General features: G+C 36.0%; 1 protein-coding gene across 13 annotated transcripts in view; it reads left to right on the top strand.

Moving 5' to 3' along the window:
* Window positions 1-2,113: 2,113 nt before the first annotated feature.
* LOC144445939 (uncharacterized) overlaps window positions 2,114-11,890 on the top strand; it is a 287,770-nt gene continuing 277,993 nt past the window's right edge. For 11 of the 13 annotated variants that reach the window (XM_078135586.1, XM_078135585.1, XM_078135584.1 and 8 more), the window contains exons 1-2: window positions 2,114-2,270; window positions 3,218-3,279. In XM_078135586.1, the coding sequence (XP_077991712.1) occupies window positions 2,120-2,270; window positions 3,218-3,279 (213 nt within the window). In that variant the 5' untranslated portion in view covers window positions 2,114-2,119. Of the gene's footprint in view, window positions 2,271-2,636; window positions 3,012-3,217; window positions 3,280-11,890 lie in introns of those variants that run through there. The other 2 variants (XM_078135593.1, XM_078135592.1) reach the window with 1 other exon arrangement.

The following is an 11,890-nucleotide window of genomic DNA, read 5'->3' as shown; positions in this document are numbered from 1 at the left end:
AATTTATTTCTTCGTACGTGTATTTGTTGAGTATAAACACATAAAGACCGCTTACCGATGACCGTTACTCAGTTTAGCCAAAACGGTGTACCGGGATATTATGCATGTACTTTTGGCGGGAACGACTGTCAATCATTTAAACGCCATATGTGTATATCGGTTTGACCCCACCATGGTATCATCTCCTATGTGAGGTCAGATGTAGGTAGAGGGCCTTGGCATTATTATACCGTGAATCTACATAGCTATTTCAGTCACTTTTACTGGCCAGCATTAATATAGTACAGTTAATTTGCATGTCCCATACCAGTTGTTCATAAAGCAGGGTGTGTCGATGAAATTTGTGTGTCACATACCAAATAAAAAAATGCAAATTCACTTCAATAAATCACACTGGAATCATTAAAGGTTGTTTTTGCGAGCTGTAACATCAACATCTCTGTCGCAACAATAGATACTTGTTATTTCGCAATCTGTTAAAAAATCTAGTGATGAAAAAATTAAATTAGCGACAAATTCCTGGATAACATTTTCCAACCTTCATTTCATGTTCGGTCAAATGATATCTTAAAGCACTTTGTGAAATCAATTTTTAAAGAAATTTTAATGTTGCTAGCTTTATTTCTTGTTTGGTTGGAAGGCCAACGTTTGTTGTAGTATTAGTAATCAAAAAAAGGAAAGTGCTCAATATTGTTATGCAATGAAATAACCCTTGAACTCGACATTTCCATACTGGTCATGTTTGCCCTCTACATAATAATATACTTTTTGAAGTAATGTTTTTTTTTTCATATTGATGACGTAATCGGTACATCTAATTTAATTAAGAGCGATAGTGTTCCATTGACAATAGAATAATTCACCTCGAGGAAATGAGGTCACTTGATAGTCTATTGTTACCAGAACGTCGGCCTTTTTCGTCGATTCTTTTGTAATGTTGAGTATGTTTTGCGATACTTTTTATAAATGAATCTCTCATTCCTTTTACTTCCACTTTCTCGACTTCGACTTGAAGACTGGCGTTTGTGAAAGCTTAAACAATGGTTGCATTATTAGAGAGAAGTGACGTATCCATGCACATGTATGTATGATTGTTTGAATAACTTGGAGAAAAAACATCCGATGTACGTGTTTGAGACGCAAACATCTTTAAAAAGACATTCTTCTCACGTTCAAGTTCGTCACTAAGGCAACGCACAGCCAAAGAAATGAAGAAACAGTGAGAATTCTAATTTTTTAGGGTGTAGTAACATTGCTCCCATAATCACTAATATAAACAAATTGTGTGTTTTTCTAATTATGTAAAATTTAACTTTCTTGATAATCAATCCATAGGTAATGATATAATGAATTTCTTTTACAATGTTAATGAGAAACCTTGACATAATTACCGCATTGCAAAATCATGATCATCAGTTCAAGTGAATGAAAGACCGCGGTTCAATATCCTACGCTTTGAGGTTCCCTGAAACTGACACTGCTATTGGATTGGTGGAGACAATATAATGATGTAATTTTATGGTTAGTTTATTGGCTCCTTCAGACGAGGTGGGAGTTTATTTTTGTAATCCAATCAGAAATGCCGTTATAAACGTGTAAGTACTTCTGTCACCTTCAGAGACTAATTGTATTCGCTGTTCCAGACATTGTCATTAACCCAGTCGGACTTCGGGTCAATATCGCCATACATCAGTGATTATATTGGTGTTGACTCCCGAAAGAACCCCGCCATTCCGTTAAAGAACGTCGAAATTTCACATTTTTATTTATTCACGGGTGAGTCAGTGAATACTTGAAGTACTGAGCAGTGGTTAATCAGGAAAAGATACGCCGCCTGTGAGGTACCGGCTTAGGGGTGACGCAATCTAAAGGGCAAAGCTTGGAGACTCCATGAAGGAGCGGCCATATTCAATATTGCTCGCATGTTCAGCGCTTCAAAATGCTATTTCTCGGCCGTGTGGGACGACTAAAATTTAATTGAATTGGACGATTATTATTGGCCAACATCTGTGTAAATTTTGGTGGAGATCGAGTGGAAATTTCGTGCCTAAACAGTCGATGGAAAAATACTCCGTGGTTCATTATAATTATTTGCTGATGTAGTATATAGCAATATAGCATGGATTATTTCGGAGACTACGAAACACGCGAACACAAATCCATCGTCCGCTTGTTGGAAGAGAGGAGATCACGTCCTGGTTCGCCGGCACATTTGACAAACCCATTAGAACACCTGGACTTAGCCGATCGTGCTGTGCTAAGAATAGCAGGTAAGTTTTATATTATATGATGTACGATGTATATATGTGATATTACCCAATGTGGTGTATACATTGTTGTGGCCACAAGGACCCCATTGAGTACCTCCGCATTGTCAAGTCAGGTCAGTTGATTACCGAAGGCACTCATTCTGATGGAAATTGACCATTGTTGGCGCTCTTCATCTGCCCATTCACACATTAACAACAGCACTGGAGTAGTAAAGGCCAGAGGCGAACGCCAACCCCTTTACCTTTCATCACAAAAGCACCGGCGTTTCATGCTTTGTTGTGGCACCCAATCGGGCACTAAATCTGCATAAACCGGAGAGGACCCTAGCTAGTGCTGGCGTCGTGAGTCATAGGTGTGGATGGAGGAGATACTGACAACAGGCTGCGTCGGTGTCCTCGTCTCCCTGAAGCTGACCACTGACGATGTCGTCGGTGTAACGGAGGGTAGACTTTGAGCCCAACGAGCTTACCTTGTTGTCAAGATCCGTACGACCCAACAGTGGGATATCCACACCTTCTGCGTGCCAATCGGCGTAGTTGAAGTTTACACACACGTTCGCACGCCGAAACTCGAAAGAGTAATCGCTTTCAAATTACCTATCATACCGTATACACATAGCCAAGCAGCATCGTAGTATTGTAGTGTATACTGTCTAGCACCTAACCTAACCATGGCTGAACCGACAGACGACCACTCAAACCCAGCTGAGTACTATGAGCAGAACTTGTCACGTTACAAGGGTGTGTTGATCATCACATTGGTGTTAGACCTTTTAATTTATTGCTTTCTCGTCTTCACTTATTTACGTAAGCAAACCAAACAAGGCCCCCACATTGGAATGGGCTATGGGAACTCTGCATAACGAAACCTCCCAGTATCAAGTTTTTTAGCATGTACTATGATCTGGAAAAGGAGTCTGACAACTTTTTTTTCGTTTAATTTTCAGATGAACGGGACGAAATTCAGAAAAAGACCTTCACAAAATGGGTAAACAAGCATATCGTAAAGGTAAGTTTTTCTTTAGTTCGATTTCAAGTACAAACTTTGTATGTACATAAACTTGTCTTTTTTTTTTAACTACTAAAATTTACTTACAGTGTTTCACAGGGATTATTTTGACAGACACCTGTTCTGTCAAATTTGACATGATTGTTGACTTTCGTTTTTTTAGGGATGGTTCCCCACAGGAAACGAATTGTCAACTAAGTGCATTTGTATTGTGGACAGCCTGTAGTGTATTGAATTAGTTCGTTACTCTGAATTGAAAAAAACCAAAACAGTTTTCATTTAATTCAGTCACTGACTACATACCCATGCATTGTTGTAGAATGACAGTAGGTAGGCACACAAAGTGTATGATAATGAAACCATTAAAAATGGATGTCTACTGTCCAGACAATGTACCCATATTGTGATAAATGCAGATAATTAAATGTTACAAACACACACCCAGATGTAAACCTTTTGTAAAAACTCTACTTATAGAACTCTATGGGAAGCAAGAAATTTTGAAAGGAAATAGTAAATGAGAAGGGTTCGGTAATATGGCATCACAAGTTTACTAACCTAGCGCTAGCTAAGACTCCTATGGACCTTGTATAGGTATTATATCAGGTTGTTGACCACTGTTGAGTTGAGGTCACACTATCATTATCACAAAAGTGGAAAAAACTGCTTTCACAAAACGTTTTACAGTAGAAGGCATTCATTTACGAGTCTCTTACAATTACAATGAATAGGAATTAGAATCTTTTCACTATCGGAGTGTGAGTTGCATTGATTTCAGTGGAGTTCAAGACTCTATGGGAGGGAGGGGACGTCCACACATAGCGCTACGGTGACATCATATAATAATAAAGCTTGCAAGGTCAATGTCGTGTAGTTTATATACAGAGCATATTACAATTTAATATCTGATGAAAATTGTTACATGTCCAATTTCACATCAATTGCCGTAAAATCTTCACAAAACGACATTAATAATCATCGCAATCCACTTTCACTTTATTTTCAATTAATTAAATGACTGTCCTGAATGCAGTTTCATAGCAACGAGATGCCCTTGATAAAAACATCTAAAAATCATAGATTTTAAAATTTAGAAGCATCCTGCTACAAAGCAGAGAAATTAATTTGAATAAAACAGATGTAATGAGAACACAACAAGCTGTAGGAATTTGATAATGTAATTCAAACTGTACAAGAAATAACTGTGTACTGAAGTCATCATAATAGTGTACCATTGATTACTGGGTTGATGACTCAGACCCTTGAAAGCATGTAAGTCGTTCTATTTCTTGATATAAGAACTGTGATGTATTCCATGATGAATTCTGTTGACTCACCCACTTACATGTTTCTCAGACAGTGTTGGTTGTCTGAGCATGTGTATGTAATATTATGGGTAATGCTTAAACTCCAATGAGTTTCTGTTTGCACTCAGTGCTTTGAGTGTGGACGCTTGACTATGATCTAACCAAAAATAGGTTTGCACTACCCAGTGAATGAACTCCCATGGTGCAGGTTTTGATACTGATGTGGAGATTTGTGATACATGTCATATTCTGTAACAAGAACTGAAATTAAAGAATGCATATGTGGAATTTACAATAAGACTAGAGTAAATGCAAATGTCTGTGAGAAACAGATGTATATTGTACTATGCACTAAACTTATCATGGTTATGCATTTTGTTAGAGATACTAGGGGTAGACATATATGGCTCAAATGCATTGCAGGCATAAAACAGATCCCAGAAAAGTGCATTTCATTTTATGTTAGGCATAGAATTGGAGATTACAAACATAGATGTTCACTACAGGCACAAAACAGAGCCCCCCAAAAGTGTATTTTGTTTGAGTTTGGGGTATGAGTAGCAAGACATGTACATTGCAGGAACAAAACATGCACAAAATAGAACCAGCAAAAGTTCATATCATTTCAGTTAGTGGTAGAATTGAGCACCACAGACATTGCAGACACAAAAATCTAGTAAAAGTCCATTTCAGTTGTTTTGAGTTGGGGGTTGACTGGACATAGATATCTAGGGTTGCTACAAGTTTTTGGATGAGCATTGATTCAACAGGAGTTGACCTGAATGATCAGATAGGGTGCAGAGCATGGTATGACAACTGATCAGGCATGGACCAAAGTAGAATTAAAAGAAGATTTATGGGTGACAAATAGATTGGCTCGCCCTCAGGTAACAGAAGGGGATGATCTCAGTACAGACACTCTGAGAGACTGTGCCAGACAACGGCTTCAGTAGTCCTGAGGCAAGATGTACAAATAAATTTTGCTTGCATTCAGGTAGCAGAAAGGGATGACGTCACCTGAGTACAGGCACTGCCAGACACTGTGGCAGACCTAACCTAAGATTCAGTGGCCCAGAGATATAAAGAGATAGTGCAACCAATTTTAGCAAAAGGTTTGATTAGGTTAGTACTAGATTATAGTGAGAATGCAGTCAATTGTATAAAGGTGTTGAGTCAATTGACACAGAGGGGGGAGAACAGATATCAACTTGTTATTATTATTGTTATCTGTGGCATAGGATGAATGTTTATGGATACACTATTTGACAATGTGGCCAGGAATAATAGTAACTCACTGGAATCAAAGATGATATGTATACATCAGATAAGTGATGATTTGACCAGCCCCAAACTGTAACAACTATTAAACATACATAATGCAGAGCTCCATATTCCAGTCTCTGATACTTCTCTAGGCTTTTGAATTGTGTAGGTGTAGAGACAGTCTATGAAAACTCAGCAAGATAAATGCACTGATCCTTGTACGTCAAGGAAGCAGGAAACCAGTGATGTACAGTCAATGTCAAGTTAGTAAAGCACACTCAATGTCAAGGTAGCAAGAAAACAGCCGCTATGACACCGTGTCATGCATTGACCTCAACACCTGCCTTTCTCAAAGGTCAACATCATTTGAATTTCAACATTGACAGATCAGATACTCTATAGATTGAAGCCCAAGGGAATGTTGTATTATGTATGTGTAGGAGGAGGGCTTCATAGTTGACATTTGGAGTGATCAGTCATTATTTTTACATTTTTGATATTTCTCCGAGCTAAAGTACAAGTATGTAGATATTAAGCCATCTTAGTATAAACTCCACTTTTCTGCTTGGAAGAGTGATTGTACTCAGTGTAGGGAACTCCAGGAAATATTCATGAGAGATGATATACACTGAAGGGTAAAGACACTCAGGACTCAATGAATATTTCATATGCAACTTGAATATATTATTTCTGCTGACTCCCATGATGCAATAGCCCATAGCAAAGATACCCTATAAAGGCACAAAATCAACTTGATGTTTCTCTGAAATTGCAAGTAATTGTAGACGATGTAAAATCATAAAATTACTCTCCAGAACCCATAGTTTATGAAAATGTCTCTATTTCCTGGAGTAGTGTTCCCCTTTTAAATCCAAGTATTGTGAAGCTAAAGACTGTCATCACATTGCAATACTATTACAGATATCAAATATGGATCATTCTTGGTACACATGCAGGTTTTCTACTTTAAAGGGTCGAGATTCAGTCCCTAGTTAATTCCTGTATTAGCATTACAGGCATAGAGGAAAGTTAGAGGCATAAGGTTCAATTCTATCTCCTTGTGATTTCTGACTTTTTAACTTCCATTGGTCATCCACATTCGCAAGACAAATTTACAAAGATGTGAAATTAAGCATAACTTTTATTTTCAGTCTTGTATGTATGTATGAATACCTCTATCTTAACCCTGAGTGTGCATTTAAAATTTATTTGTCAACGAGTAATTGTTTGTTTAACTTTTTATTATCCCAAAACTTATATGGGCTTGGCAAAAGTTGTTTTGAGTTGTATTGTACTAGACACACCGATTCATTGATGTGACAAAAGGAAGAAAAAAAAATTCAAAACTTGTCGGCACCTGTTTATATTTGTATATTGTTTGATTGTACATAACTGGAATGCTTGTCGTTAGTTCATCTGAAGTCGAGACGTAAGGTCATTCATGGGTTTACCTGAAATCTTATTGTAAATGATGTCCTCTGCACGTCTGCATTCCAGTCACGTAAAAAAAGATTGGAACCCAGGTAATCTACAGGAACAATTATCATTGTTTACTGGGTAGACATTATTTGTTATGTTACCTCATTGATATGCGGCTATTGTACCAAGTAGGGGCACAGTCAAATCAAAGGTGCAGGGGTTAATATTCTGCAGGAGATTCTCACGATCAGAGAAAAATTGTGCATTGTTCGACACGTCGGGTTAAAATGAAAGTTCTTTCAGAGTTTGGTGTGAAAAAAAGAGTTTTCAGCAACAGTAGTGCAGCTGAATATGGTTTTCATAAAATAGGTAAACTGAAATATGGAAATGATAAATGCAAAAGTACATAATAATGAGATATGCAAAACAGTTCAGCTCATTTGCATAAAACTTCTGTTAGGTTCTGCACTTTCCAATTAGATACTTATGCTGAGTCATTATTGCAGCATGCTTACCTTACTTGTACCTTAGTTTATGCACGATCCAGTGTCTTCTAGTTATACTTCTAGTTCTATAGTTTTACCTCTTGAGGTATTTTCCAAATGAATTCTGCATCATAGTTAAGACCTGAAAAGCCGTATAAGAAACTTCTCAATATTTATCAATGTAGTTACAATTGCATACAAATGATATATAGTTCCATTTGCATACTAATGATTTGATATGCAAATTACATAGTCATCCATTCACACTTCAGATCAGAGTCAGGTTTTGATGAATGTGAGAGCAGCCCACAGTCAATCAAACAGAGAAAGCCTAGCCTATTGTGTTCATAAAATACTTGTCTGAATGTTTCAACCTGTAGGTATTCATTGAATTGTTTCTAAGTTTGAAGATATGATAATTTGCTAAGTTCCCTCGGGCCTGCAAGGATAAGCTGTTTGCGCTACCTTTTGAAGAAAACATTACATTAAAACATTCTTGTCACCTCTCCCCATGTTGTCAAGTTTTGCTGTGGAGATGGAAATTATCTTTGAGTCAACAGTTCATCCTCTGGGATGTGGTTTGGATGGCACTTATCATTCAGATATTGATGTTGATTTTAATGTTCAGGCCTTAAATTTATCTTGTCAGTCAGATTTGGCCAAGTGAACGGTTTCAGCCACAATCTTCCCTTGGTCTAACAGAGTACCACTGCATAAATTTGTTAATCTAGATACAATGTTTAGTAGTCCATGTGTCCAGGACTACTACAAATTTGGTAGTCTAGATACAATGTTTAGTAGTCTGTATGTGTCCGGGACTACTGCTAATTTGGTAGTCTAGATACAATGTTTAGTAGTCCATGTGTCCGGGACTACTGCTAATTTGGTAGTCTAGATACAGTGTTTAGTAGTCTGTATGTGTCCGGGACTACTGCTAATTTGGTAGTCTTGATACAATGTTTAGAAGTCTGTATGTGTCCGGGACTACTGCAAATTTGGTAGTCTAGATACAATGTTTAGAAGTCTGTATGTGTCCGGGACTACTGCTAATTTGGTAGTCTAGATACAGTGTTTAGTAGTCTGTATGTGTCCGGGACTACTGCTAATTTGGTAGTCTTGATACAATGTTTAGTGGTGTCAAGGACTACTACTAACTTCAAGCCCTGAATGTTGATATTGATGTTGTTATACATAGGGTCATACACGTACTATTCTAGATAGTAATACTGCATAAACTGGTCAAGGCGAATTTCTAAGATTAGATTCTATTTATATGTGTTTTTTCAATGAAAGTTATAAGTTTGCTGGTAGATGAACTCCATCAGTTATAACAAAGACTGGTAGTAGAATATATATTATCTCATTCTTTATAGACAAATGTAAACTAATATAGGAATGGATGTAAATGTTAATGTACATGTAGCTGTATGAAGGTTGTTTTGTGAACCATCCTTGGGCTACCATACAGTAGTGGGTTCCACCTACTGACATATTTGCATAACAAAGCATTTTTTGACATGCAAATTCACTATGACTGTTCCATTATTTTTTGGATGGATGAGGGTTGGATGGAGGGAGGGGATGGAGACTTGCCTTCCACCATATTCATGATACACAGTGTAGAACTTGTTGGGTTCAAAGCAGAGGGATACTTTTATGACATAGCCCCCTATTTCTGCCTTTAGCACACTTGTATTGATTACTGCTATCAACTTAAATATGATTTTTAGTGATAAAATAGCAACTACAAGGTAACGTATTCAATATTGAAATCTTGTAAAGAAACCGTATAGCACTTGACATGTGTTCAGCCATTTTGGAAATTTCCTGCAAGGGTTTCTGGGAAAACCTTGTGATGACATCATCTTTACCCACATTTTTCCTATAATGATAAAATAGCATATTCCTCTATTTCTGGATTAACCTAAAAAACACACACTAAATCAAATTGTGAAGTCTTCCTTCTGGTCATGTATTCTTAGGAGAAAAATGTCAAAATTGATATCTTATTTCACAATAGGCAGTGTTAGAGTACATTATCAATGACTGCTGTAAACCTAGTAGAGTGACTAATTTAGCAATTTATGTTTGAATAGTTCACCATTCATTCGTCCACCCACATAGCGAGCTATTTGGTGATCTCACTGTGTGCTTTTTTTTTCACACCGCCATTTACTAGTTATATATATATATAGTTATAGTGTTTTGCTAAGGTTGGGTAACCTTAGTAATAGAAAGGGGGAAAGGATTTAATGTTGCATAGTTTCCCACAATCTATCATAATTTTGTTTGGGAACCCAGGTACATTTTACCTGCTTACTGCCTTTAACAAAAACACTGAATATATTATATTATATTATATTATAGATACACATACATATACATGTATTTACTATACACACACACACACACACACAGACACACACACACACATACACACACATGCACACACACATACATACACATACACGCATACACACACGTACACACACATACATACACTCACACACATACATTTATTTATATATTGTAATATAATATATGCGGAAACATTTTTTGACAGAATCATGATATAATATTAGGGATGCAGATTCAAGGTTTTGTACTCGTTTGCTGCTGATATTAATATTAAAAATTGTGATAACTTGATAATGATCATTATTGTAATTTTATTTATTAGAAATTTCCATATATATATATGTAAACGTCAAGGATATGTTACATATTACTTACTATTAAAGCGAACTAATCAATCTGTTACACATTACCTTAATACTGACATATGTGAGTTTTGCGGCTTTCTCCCACCAAATGAAATTAAATTAAAAAACACACGATGCCACCATTTTCAGTATCAATAAATACGAAAACAGAATGATAATTAATGAATATGTATAGTCTGTATTGTATCATTTACAATAATCTGGCACATGTATTTGTTCAAAATAAATTGTCATCATTTTAAATACCTGAAAAAATCCACTGTTGTATAAGACCAGAAAAGGAAAAACATGTATGAACATATATGTAGATATGAGGCACCGAAGCCTGTCTTTGATTGTCTTGCATGCATTTTTGAATAATATGAATATTAAATACAATTCTCTTATAGAAGCTTGTCAATTTCAAAAACTCAATTTCCTTTCAAGCATAAAACTGTCAGTGATGCAACTTAATTGTCAGGTGCCGTGAGATACGTACGCTCATTAATATTCAAAAACATTGCACCGATGGACACAAGTGATATATTCTACTTGTGTACTGGGGTACATCACATTGCGTCTCTTGCATATTTTATGTAGTGTACACATGTTCGTGGACAGAATATCTCAGCATATGTTGACAGGTATAGTTTCACAATGAATATTAAGAAGTCATGAATCATAAATAAATTTTAACAAACTGGCGGAAAATATTCAAAATATATGGTTGAACAAAAATTGTTTGAAATAAGGACTAATAATTGTAATTCTCTAGAGGGTGAGGTCAGTTTTTTCAGAGTAATTTTAAATGTAGTAGGGAACAATGAGTCACTATGCCAATACAAACCATTTAAATACCTCCTTATAGACACAGTCTAATTTGTGATGAGTGTATATGAATGTTGGCTTTATTTGCATTTCATTTCATTTCAAAATTGTCGAACTACACTAACAGTCAAAACAAGATTTGCATGCTGTCACTGAAAATCAACAGCAGCATTTTACGGTTACCAAGAAATGCATGGAATCGTCCAAATTTATTACTTAAAATAAGTAAATAGTTCATTTATGTTTTTGAGAACATTAATGAAAATTCTTGAATTTCAGTTGTAATTCTTTGCTAAAATTGAACATACTGTGACACAACAATAGCAATAGTGTTGTCTGCATAAAAAATGAGATACTGTAATGCATGATTATTAAAATCGTAACATTTCATTAACATAGTTGGCAGTGATGGGAAATAGTTACATGTAGCATTTGAATTATTGGCAACAATGTGTCTTTTGTTTTGAACTTGCCAACATTCCAGATAAAAAAATTGCAACATGTTGCTACAAGTTGTGTAAAAAAGATTACAAATAAATTTAATTTTCAATAACTTTTATAAAGTTTGCAACATAACAATTGGTATTGAATTCTTGCAACAATGTCT

The sequence above is a fragment of the Glandiceps talaboti genome, chromosome 14, assembly GCF_964340395.1.
Source record: "Glandiceps talaboti chromosome 14, keGlaTala1.1, whole genome shotgun sequence".
Taxonomy (NCBI): domain Eukaryota; kingdom Metazoa; phylum Hemichordata; class Enteropneusta; family Spengelidae; genus Glandiceps; species Glandiceps talaboti.
This window is presented reverse-complemented; position numbering and strand designations above follow the sequence as displayed.